Raw genomic sequence first — 12,253 nt, 5'->3', positions numbered from 1 at the left:
CCGCGTCTTTGCTTTTTGACGACCCTTTAGTCGACACTTCTGCAATCGTGAAAATCCTTTTTAACAATGTTGTAAATGAAGATTAGGTTTGGAATACAGGAAAACTAACATCCTGTCAAAGTGTCACACCTATTCTATCCTCCCTCATACACACCTGTTTGACTCAAATGACATCCTGAGACAAATTATTTTCATGTAGGCTTGTGAGTGTGTGCACACTCCAAGGCACGCAAACACAAACCATCTGGGTCAGTGCTCATATCACAACAGCCTATCAGTGTACTTTCCCTTGCTCTATACCTGTGATAAGGGGGCAATACACAGACAGTAACCTGGATATGATGGAAAATGTCCTGAAGGGGAGAGGAGAGGGGGTGAAAACAATGGAGTACTCATACCTTAGGAAGGAAAGTCTTGCCAAATGCCCCCTCTGTCTAACAACAGTTCAGCGTGCCAGGAGTGTGTGTCTACATCTAAACTCCACAGAACAGGGGCAGGAGAGGAGAGGGTTACCTGCCAACATACTGACCTAGAAATGGAGACAGGGTAGGTGAAGAACGAGGGCGGGGGATTGTTTCTGGGAGGACTTCAAACAGTGTATGTAAACAGTGTGTGAAAGTCTATCATCAATGTGTCCGCTAAAACAATGCACTATATTCTATTCTTCACAGCAGGGCCAAAAATATGTCGGTATGTTGAAGCATGTATTTGTGGGTGTGCCCAAAGCATGACTGTAATTGTGTGCAAGTCCCTTTGATGTGACCATCTGCTGGAGGTCTTACTCCGCTATCAAACATACACTCCCTCACCCTTACAGCATGCCCTACTCTCATATAGCTCCATTCTTACTATCTGATACCACTGCATCTTATGTGTGTGTGCCAGAGAACTCGAGAACTTAAAAAACAGCAATATATCAGATACCAGACACCTCGAGATATCAAAATATCCCACATGAAGTTTATCCAAACAATCAACATCTCAGTCTCCTGTATGTTCCAAACAATTTCGCCCAACCGACACCCAGAAGTGGGGAATGAGCCTGCCAGGGCCAGTGACAGAGTCTGCTGAGCCAGGACTGATTCATTAGCCTGGGGACAGCATGGGCATTTCATCCCATCAACACTGGGAGATTTACAGTCCTGTGGCTACGAATGAAAGTTCCCCCTGTATCATTACAAGTAAAGCATGGAATAAGGTCAGTAATAAATACCCTGTTTTTTAAATAATAATGATGAAAGTGATGAGACACCTGTGCAGAAATGCTACCCTTGTTTGCTTGGTTAGCTTCAGACAAACATTCTTCTTCTTTTTTTTTTTTTTTTTTAACTTGGAGTGTGCAATCTCCTAAGAAAAATGTTATATATGGCAAAATGCAAGAAAATAATGTGCCTGTTATGGGACTGATCATGTCAAAGGAAGCCTCCATGTTTCTACTGTACATATACAGGCCAAATACACACCTTTGTGAAGCATTTTGCTCAACTATAAATCCCTGCAGCCCCATATTCCTAGAAATGACGTCCACGTATGAAGATTCCACATCTCACAATTTATGGCCCGTACTTTGTGCCGTCGCAAAAAACAGGGCATCCTATACAGCGAGGCAACTAAACAGAGGTGAAAGGTTGGAGTGGTGGAAGGTCTACAGTCAACTAGAGTTTGTCTTTTTTATCCGTAACACCAGCCATTTCCTTTCCTGAAGCTAGTGTTTTTGTTATCTAACCATACTTTATTGACTAAACTATCTTTCCCTTCTTTTATGTTATTCCTACTTGGCGATAAAGTTAAGGCACTCAGAAGTCTTGCACGCAAAGACAGGTAGCTAAAACAAACTGGACTGACATTTCTGGCAGTTGGGAAAAAAAATTGTATTCATTTACAAATCTACAACTTGTTCATATTCTGTGTATAATCGTCTAAACTTATTATGATGCTGCCATAAATACATCCAGACATCTCATTTCTCAACAGCCAAAGTTACTCATTGACCAGGTTCCATATGCAAACAAAACGTATGATGGCCTACTTTCTATAAAAAGTAATTCCTGATATTTCTGCACAGCATGTGAGAAAACACATACCAACCTGCTGAAAATAAAGCTAACGTAATGACACAAGTCCTATGAATGTTTCTTTCTTTGGTATAGGTTTTTGTTGATGTTACTCTGGAAGTTCAGCAAGCTGACTTCCTGTTGTAAATTCCCCTTTAAGCAGTGGTTTCCTGCTCCAGCGAGATGAATTCTTGAAAAAGGACTCTCAAAACTTGCTAAGGAGCAAAGGACTTTCTGCGCTTTGACTCATGTAAACTGATGATACAGTGGAGAGAAGAGTTTTCCAGTCTTAGGAAATGTATGGAACTAGAGGGACGCTAGTCATATATGTTGATTCAACATGAAATCTTGTAAAACATCTAACATTTACTAACTCCAAAATATCATATATCTCCATTTATGACATCAAGTATAAGAAAGTAGAATAATTTGCTTCCAAAGGGAACAGATTGTACCTGTAAATGTATTCACAGCTGAGTAGTAAGTGTGAAATATAAATGGAATCAACTCCAGCATGTCACAGTACCAGTCTCCACACAGGAAGCTGGGGAGAGAGTGTGTCAAATGGGAGGGGAGAGGAGGGGCTGTTTGGGGGGGAGGTGTTGAGGCTGGTGTAGACTGACGGGGGGAGGCCAGGAATGTGACCTTGCACAAACACAGCGACTCCTGTACCGTGAATGTAGGGGCGGCAAAAAGAAAAGTGGGATAAGGCAGACTCAATCAAAGAGCAGGAACACGTAACAGAAACAGAAACATCAGTCATGAGCCATTATTGACTTGGCTGCAGGCTAAGGGAGCTTTATTACATCTGTCAAAGCACTTTCCCAGATGAGGAGAAGCGAAGACGATGCTGCAGGGTACAAATGCGAACTGATTTCCCTGTGACATTCTCTGAATTAGGTGGAAATTGGTGTGGAAATTTGCCTATTTGTCAGACTGCAGATGTTGTCTGTTTAGAGGCAAAAAGCCCAATCACAAGATCTCTGGATGAACAGAGATTCTCAGATACCATCTGTGCTAAACTTTGTTAGCTGTTTACCCTAAAAAAAAATCAAGTCACATCCTGTATAGCAGATATTCCTCACAACACAGTCACATCTCTGTATCTGTATCTTTGGGAAATTCCCTTATTTGTTGTCTGGGCAAGAGGATTGATACCATTCTTATGTCTGTATGTTAAATATTAAGATATAGATTCAGCAGATGTTTAACTTAGCATAGCATGAAGACTGGAAGCAATATTTTTTTTTTAGATATTTGTTTGTGTATGGAGTGAACCAACAAAAAGTAATAGTACAATTTAGAGGTGGCGGCGGAATTTATTTTCACGATGGACAGAGATTTGCTGGCTGTTTCTAGTTGCTTTGCTACATTAAATCCCTCCTGTAATCTACTGACACATGTAGCATACAGACATAAGTGAGACACGATCTTCTCATTTAGCTCTCAGCAAGAAAACAAATAAGATTATTTCTAAAAATGTTTTATTATTACTCTTACTGATTAAACAATATATTGTGTACCATTTCTTCATCTAAATCAAAAAATGACTTACCCTTGTAAATTTTGTTGGGTTGTGTACTGCATTATCTCAAATGAATCAAACAATGTTCAAACCAAAAGAAATCTGAAATTTTGATCAAGCTAACGGTGCCTGTCATTTGGTGCAACTTGGTATATAATCTCTGTAGCGTAGGCAACTAAAACAAGACTGAAACAACAGCACCTAGATTTACCATGACCTGGACTGACAGACTGGCAACCTCCATCACCATCTTACTATAATATCAATAATTTATCATTTTTTAATTATAAATTATTATCATGATTACAAATTATAACTTATGGGAGAGAATCAGAGAGTAAGGAAGAAATCTGGCGGATGTGAAGGTACATCCTCAATGGTGGTTGTTAGACAATGAAGACAACAACTTCAACAATACTTATACATATTTGTTTTGTTCTGCTAAGAATCCAAAAGAAATGACACATTTTGCATTTAAGCACAAAAGCACTAAATGTGACTTTTAAAGAAATTATTTTCTTTGGGTACAAAGACTATTAGTTTTTTTTTAAGGTAAGCAAAGGTCAGATACATTAATCAACAAAGCGGGAGTGTGTAATAATATGATAAATACTGGGATTCCCAGAGGTTACCACTCAGAGCAGTCAGAATTAAAAAACAGTAACCGCTCCATTTCCCATCAGCTTTAAATACCAGTAACATGTATTTGTCACTGGAGTTCCAAGAAGGGAAGAATGGTGACTAGAAAGGAAACTAGGGATAACAAGAGAGAAGGAAACAAAGACGAAAGCCAGACAGACAGAAATGATGAGACAACTTATACACACAAACCACCAATTCACCCTTGTCAGAGTGCCCCTCCTATGTAGGACTCCTCTGAGGGTACTAAACCACTTCCTCTTCCCTCAGTTTTCCTTTCCTCCACCTACAACAAATACAGTAAACTATGAGGCTACGAGTCCAGGTAAAAGGTCAAGCTTTAACCCTGCTGTTGGTGGGATGCCCATCATTGTGTTCTGTTTATATATTCCCACTGGTTTATATTTAGATCAGGAAGGCGCAGCATGGTGCCTCTAACCTTAGCTACAATCAAGGAAACAAAAAGATGGACCATTCTTAGAACCAGGGATCTTTAAAGGGTTGTGTTGACAAGCTCTTACACTAGTCGGAGAGAGAGACATAGTCTACATTCTTCTGCTGCATACATACAGTAAGTTGAAGCAGTAGTTCTGTTATCTTTGTGTCTGAAAGGGCCTTTCTAGTTTCCACCTTCACCAGAAAACTTCTCTGATGACCATTTGTTTACCCAGTATGAACTTGGCTACAATAGGCTCTAGGACGATGAACATTTCAGTAATAAAATATCAACAATCTATTCTTGTTATTTACACCTGTCAAAAGACCTACATGAAAAGAAATCTACTACATTATATGAAAGTTAAAGAGCTTGTAGAAGAATTCTCCCCTACATATATTGATTGTGATGCCTAATGTTTTAAAATAGTCACATAATAAATGGGAAGACAGCACAAAATAAATTTCTTTAGGGTTAATTTTGTCACTTACGCTGCTCCTTATATTGCGTAGCACATCACGTCACCTTCATCATCTCCTAGACCATGCCCAACTGATGATAAGGACAGTCATGCATACTTAATGCGTAACTCTCCTTGTCATCTTCAGTATGTAGCATGAGTTATGTAATTTCTGGCCATTCCAGTGCAGGCTGTGCAAAATCCCACGAGCCCCATAAATAAGACTCCTAAACAACAGGTTGTCAGTTGTAACTCTGATGCATGTAGACACATCCTCCTTGTGCACAGGAAAGCCGTGACACCGCAAACTCACTAAAGATACACTCGGCGCCGCAGGGAGGTCATCAACTGTGCTGTTACAGAGTGTAGGCTCTGGAAACTTCTTGTTGATCAGTGGTGTGCTTCCGTTGTCACAGAGATAGTAAAATTTACCATGAATGGGCTGTCTTTCATGGCGGTGCAGCAGGAGCCTTTAGGGCATGGTGTGTGATGTAACACTGTCACAAATGTGTCATTCCCAGGGGCTTAAATGGTGGAGATACAGAGGGGGCTTTGAAGTGTCACAATGAACACTGGGCTTTGTGCTCCATCAAGTCCCCCAAAACTCCGCCAACTCCCATCGTACCCCCACCCCCTCTCCAGAGTCCTGGGTTCCATCACACAAACCCAGAGATGGAGATTACATAACTTGCTTACAGGAAGTCAGACTGATTTAAATGAAGAAAAATGACCAAGAACATTTGACCTCTTTAAAGTTGGCACTGTGCATTTTTGCAAGCTTTAGCCTTCTTTAAAAAAGTGTTTGGAGCAGGCCTTCTGCCAAGAAAGTAGTCATGCTCATGTATGAACACACACACATACAACTGGGAACAAACATACTGACAGCTTCTGCACAATTCCCATGAAAGGTTTTCAGCAAGTGGCAGTAATTAGAGCCAGAGACAGAGTGAGAGTGAGTGAGGACTCCCAGCGGGCTTTGAGACAGCGGGGGGTGATATGAAAGACTCGTCCCTACATCTAACCACCTCTCTGGTATTGTTTACCAGTGGGCGGACGACACAGGGGGGTGTTTAATGAACACTGCACCCCTGCCGCCTGTCTGAAAGTAGGTCTGTCAATCCATAGTTTCTCGATGACCCCGTATATTACGGGCAAGACTGCTGACAGAGACGTTGGAGCCAGGATGGAGGGGGCAGTCACTCCAGATTGAGCTTCTTCTTGAGATCGATTCATAATAAAGTGTGCAAAGTGGAGGACGGCAAGCTTTGCAAAGTAATGACATAATATGTCGATTCTCTGAAGGTAATTCATAAGGAAGAAGTCATGAGGTTTGATAATTGTAGGTTGATAAATTGAACAAATACTTAGAATAGAATATAGAAGAATATTCTTTTATTGACACTATACACATGTACAATAAAATTGTGAATGGCTTCCTTACTTTCTTAACTTACATATTATGTATACACATACCTAAACATTTTAAGCATATAAATATCCATTCTTAGAAGAAGGTGAGTAAGACAGGAGGGCAAAAGGTATGTAAATACGGGTCTAAAGTTTTGGGCATGAGACACGACAGCCAGTCTGGTTCTTATCTGTAAGAGGCGACGACTGGCTTGATGCTTAGGTAGATGAGTCTAGGTTCTTATCTACATTTGCATCCAGTGTCTCATAGAACCAGAGCCTTTCCTCCTCCACCCAACCACTCCCCCCCTCCTTCCTTTTGCCCCATGTAGTGAACAGCAGACAGAGGCTATCAATCAGAAATCGTACCGAAGATGTCTTTACATGGCACCAGACCAGACACTGACCGGATCATTCGCAGACAATGACTTTTTCCCAATGCATATGACAAAACTAAAAAAAACTAACTATATGCATCCAGAATTCTTTTGTTTGAGGATTAGCTATCAGGATCTTAACTATAGACAGGATGAAAAAAACAGCAAAGACTTACCAGCTTTTTCTCTTTCAGAAATGGCGTTGGCGGAGGTGTTCTGGGAAAAAGAAGAAAAGAAGATTATAGTTGAGATAACTTTGGTTGGATGCATTTTCATGATTCCTACTTAAAACATAAAATCCCTTTGTCTATTCAAACATTCTTCAATAAACATTTAACAATCTGTTTGAGGAATAGACAGTAAAACAGAAACTATTCAATTTATTTATCCAATGCAATGATGATGTTTTAGCTATTTATTTAATCCCTTTGGATAATCTTGCTCCAGTTTTCTTGCTACCTCAATGGACATCTTCTGATATAAGAATTTCAGAATCAAAATCATATAAGAGAACAGAGCAGGGAGCACGTCTCTGTGTGCTGTGTCCAGTTCAGTTGATCTCTGAGCATATCTGAAATAATCCTTGCAGATCATTGCATGCAAAGTCCTGTCCTGTTAAGAATATTGTATTAAATCTAAGAAAATTGAGTGTAAGAAACACAAACTGGCCATACACATACAAAAGACGAAGAACATATTTTCTAAAACTCCATATGCATCACTGTTAAAATAACCGATCCAGCAGAGACTTCTGAACAAATATCACATCATTAAAAGTCAGAGCACACAGCACACTCTCCTCTGATTTAATGTTGATCCAACCCTCATGGAGACATTACTGATAAGATCACAACACATCTTGTAGACATAGTAGATTCTCATCATTCTTTACACATATAATTCTCCTTCTTTGGATTTGTTTTGGGTTCTAGGGACCAGAAATGCATCAACACAGAGTTTCAGGTTAAAAATAGAGCTGTCGTTTCATTGGTAAAGCATGTCTGTGTGTGTGATGTGTGTGTGGTGTGTATGTGTGTAGAGGGCAGCAGTCAGCTGGAATGCAGAGGTCTTTTTCTTGCCTCTGACTTTTGACCTCATGTTTCTTGGCTGACCTCCACAACCTGACCTGTTCTAATCCACACTCCCCTGGAACAGATCACGCAGGACAAGGAGGACAAGGTGCATTCTCAAAAAATGTATCCACTCTGTGCATAGTCCCTTTTAGTGTGCCAAAGTTAAATATCTATTTTTCCTCCTGATGTTCCTATTAAGACAAATGCCTTCTTCTCCAAATTTATTTTCTCCCCTCAGGCCTAATTAAAGTGATTTAGGTGCATCCTGCTGGGACTACTTTAAAGCCTGTTTATCCTTTGGCAGCCTCTAAAACAACAGATTGAGCAGAGCCAAGACAACACTGATTATGGTTCTAAAGGAATAGCTCAACATTTTGGGAAATGTGCTTATTTGCTCACTTTGCCAAGACTTACATGACAAAATCAAAGCCATTTTCGTGTCTGTATGGTAAATATGAAGTTACCGCTAGCAGCAACTTAGAAACAGGACTCGAAACAAGAGCCCCATTAATACTGCCATTTGGATGCAAGGATCCTGCACCAATTCTCTGCCTCCGCTTCTGTGTGAATGTCTGGGAGGCGGTGAGGGGTGAAATTATGCTCCGGCACCGATATGCCTCTGGAGGTAGTATCAGAGGCGCAGTATTGGCGAACCAAACCAGTGTGAATGGATAAGCCAGCTGGGCGTATCGAGGGCGTGTCGATTGGACGGTCTGATAACTACACAGTTCCCTCACTCAACAAAATAAAGAGAAATGTCCCACAAAGCAACATTACATGACCAAACAAAAGTAACTTAGCAACTGTAACTGTCTTTGGCGACTGTCATCCCTCCTGATCAAGACTTCAGTGAACTCTCCCCCAGAAAACAGCCTCCCTCCCCGCGTGTGACACAGTCAGACAGCATCCAGTTTACTGATGGTAATTATGGTCAAAAAACTTTGAGCGAAACTTTGTCACTTTCCAGGCTGTTTCGTGGGTCAGGATCTCAATCTCTACACACACACACACAACAGCATCCATATGATTATAAACTGTCTGCGGGTTTAGATTGACAGGAGGACACTTTGGAAACACCTTGAAAAAACACAGACGTCATCATCATGACGTGTACCGTTATGCCTTTTTAGTAGCTGAGTGCTGGCTTTCTGTGGGAATTAAACAGCAGTTCGTCTTTATGGCAGAGATCTTTTGCTCTGTGTGAATGACCAACGGTGGAGAATTGGCGATAATGCAGCTTCTCTGTGTAAAATTAATTGAAATATTACTGAAATCCCAGTACAGCCGTGAGCAATATCCAAATTGCACAAGCTGCAATTTTCTGTAAAAGGTCAAACTGGCCTACAAATATTATTCTCTAATATAAGAAAACATGCTTGGTACAGACCCCCAAAATTATCATAATTTTATAAGTTGTTTTTCTTCTTTTTTTTTAAATGAAAATTGTAATGTAAAAATTATTATTCTCACTGTAATGAATTATAAAATTATGCAAAAAAAAATAATTGACAAAGGTAGTAAAATCCGTGAACTAGCACCTTGATGAAATGTACAGGCTACATCTTTATTTAATTGTTTCAGGGTTGTGTGCTTCCTGGAGTCTCATTTGGCTTCTCAACACCTTCACAGTGATGAAAAGACTGTGGGAAATTACTGCTCAGAGCCAAAAATAGTCTTAGTCAGGATCCCCTTTCTCCCATTGTATCTTTTTCCTTGCTACATCTCCCTTTCTTTTCTGTATCTCACCTTAGTTTGGGAAATGTGCTCCTTTGCCAATGTATTACGCCACATTGGACTTCTCGTTTAATACATGAGCTGCACTTTCTGTGAGTTGAATCTATGCTCCGTTATTTTGCATGATAACTATTATCATTTTTTTCTCACTGTGCTAAATAGTTAAGTCTATTCTACACATCTTACATGAGGAATGATTTTGATAATGAGGTAAAAATCCTCACAGGTATTTTAAATATGTTGCTGTGGAATTTCCCCAACTTAGTCCACTGTGATTGCACACTAAACTTTACAGATTGGATTAACGTGATGTTCTGTAGCTCTTTGCTCTTTTTGTGCTTAATAAATCAAAAGTTAAGATAAGAGCATCATTAAAAATATTTTGTACACAATAAGACTGTAAGGCACTTTCTAATATGAGAAAGATCTGACTACAAGCCCTTTGCCTCTCAAATATCTAGGAGGTTCTTATATTTTATGATGAACCACCACAAGCATGACACAGTGTGGTGAGCGCGAATACAATGGCTGCTCTCATACGTGAATTTGTTTTTCTGAATGTGTTGGCTGATTTACCCTGGATAAAGTGTTGTCTTGGTCCCAATCTGTCTCACTCATATTTTTTAGAAGCTTGTGGTATGTCTGCTGAGGTGCATCTGTGTGTGTGTGTGTGTGTGTGTGTGTGTGTGTGTGTGTGTGTGTGTGTGTGTGTGCGCGCGAACAGCATTTGATCACTTCATAGGTGATGTTTCAGACACAAAGTGAGTAAAATTCCCTCGTCCCTGCAGACGAATAGCTTTATAATTTATCGCTGATTAATGACCTCAAAAAAGACAGCAGGGAGAAATCACAGCCAGAGACTGCTACTCACTCCTCTGTCACTAAATCACCAGCACAAACAGAACAACAGTGAAATGAAATCAAAGACGGATTTATACTTGGTGCTGTTTCAGCTGTTGGACTCGGACTATTAGCTATTAGCTCTGCTTTTCCTGCAAAAACAGTGTCTTCACTGCAACAACACAACATAAACAATCTGTTTGTTTTAGTCTATTGATCAATTGCATATGAACTGTTTCTGTTGGTCATTCTCTCTTCTTCTTTTTATTCTTCTTTTTCAATTCACAACCTCTTGCATTTTTTTCTTGAGAAAAAAAGGAAAAAAGTCAGCAACCCTCTGCATTTTTAACCCCACAACTCTCAGGAAGAATGGCCCTGAATAATAGAATCAATATGGGAGGTCTGCATGACTTCTCTGCTTAGCACTAACAAGACATTTCAGTTCACCAGCAAGCGCCCTTCCTGTTGTGTAAACACCACACCACGGGTTCCTGTCAATGACCCCTGAAGTCACTTAGACACAGTGTAAATCTCAGCTTCACAAAATGCTGTGTTTTCCTTCATAACAGCAATTGCAGTTGAATAAATGTAAGCGTGAGACCATAGAGTCTCATAAGAATGTGAATGAATGGGTACCAGTAAGTACCAGTGTTTTCATAGCACCACAGTCACATATTTCGCCGGTGTTTGCCTGTGCGCCCCCTGGCATGCCAAAGTGCAGGTTATCCCAGTGTGGGGTTGTCCGGGCTATGTCAGGTGTCCACTGGGAAACTGCAGGCTACGCAGCACACAAGCGACAGCTGCCTCATTTACTGCCACTAATTTACTGGAAGTGGGATGTGTGGGGGCACAGGGGGTATGGTATGTGTTTGCTTTAGACGTGTGTGTATGTGTGGCTTGAAAGCATGTGTGTCTGCTTGATTAACCACTTTAGGCTCATGATTGTCATTATTGAAGCACGTAGCTCAGTAAAGTAGGTTTTACAACTAAAACATTATTGAAAAAGACTTTGTCTGGGTAAAATATACAGTTTTGAAGGGTATGATTTTTTTGAAACCAACAAGTTTCAAAGGCTCAGTATTGGAACCTTTATCTACTTATGAATTAAGGTAAATATGAGTGTCCTCTCACGCTGGACCTGAAAAAGCTGTAGAAAAGTTTTCTCTATAATATAACAAGTTTTATCATTGTTTTCTTTTCAGGATGATCAAACCATCTCTGCCAGATTATAGCAAACATATTCTGAATCATGCAGTTCAAGGTCTTGACTGTAGCAATAGGATGTTAAAAATTAAGTGAAATTATCAAAACTGGAGGCTCCATGTTGTCTACGGCTTTACCGTTTCCATCAAGTGAAAATGTTACACATGTCTTGCTCATCATTTTAGAGACATACACCATATTTGGTATCTTTGGACTAGCTTTGAAAACTACATCTTGGGGGTTTGAGGTTTGGCTGCACAGCATGAGTTTGTTCTGACTTTTTAACTGGCAGCAGAGTTTTAAATCAGGAATTATATGAAAGATGAGAATGAGGCGGACAAAATAACTCTCACAAATGACACATTTCAGTTGATACCAAAAAAACAATGAGGTTCAATCCTGAGCCAATCTAACAAATAATATTTTGGGGTTTTTTTTGCAGTGGAGCCAACATAATGTCAAGCTGTATGCACATGCTTTCTGTGTGAGCTGGTCAAAGATATTA

At 40.0% G+C, this 12,253-nt stretch overlaps 1 protein-coding gene across 6 annotated transcripts in view; it reads right to left on the bottom strand.

Moving 5' to 3' along the window:
• The window catches only part of dlc1 (DLC1 Rho GTPase activating protein), a 90,608-nt gene that overhangs the window by 51,651 nt on the left and 26,704 nt on the right, over positions 1–12,253 (bottom strand). For all 6 annotated transcript variants that reach the window (XM_037093167.1, XM_037093176.1, XM_037093183.1 and 3 more), the window contains one exon: positions 7,075–7,114. In XM_037093167.1, the coding sequence (XP_036949062.1) occupies positions 7,075–7,114 (40 nt within the window). The remainder of the gene's footprint in view (positions 1–7,074; positions 7,115–12,253) is intronic.

The sequence above is a fragment of the Acanthopagrus latus genome, chromosome 1, assembly GCF_904848185.1.
Source record: "Acanthopagrus latus isolate v.2019 chromosome 1, fAcaLat1.1, whole genome shotgun sequence".
Taxonomy (NCBI): domain Eukaryota; kingdom Metazoa; phylum Chordata; class Actinopteri; order Spariformes; family Sparidae; genus Acanthopagrus; species Acanthopagrus latus.
Note: the sequence above shows the minus strand (reverse complement) of the source record. Positions and strands in the feature narration are given on the sequence as shown.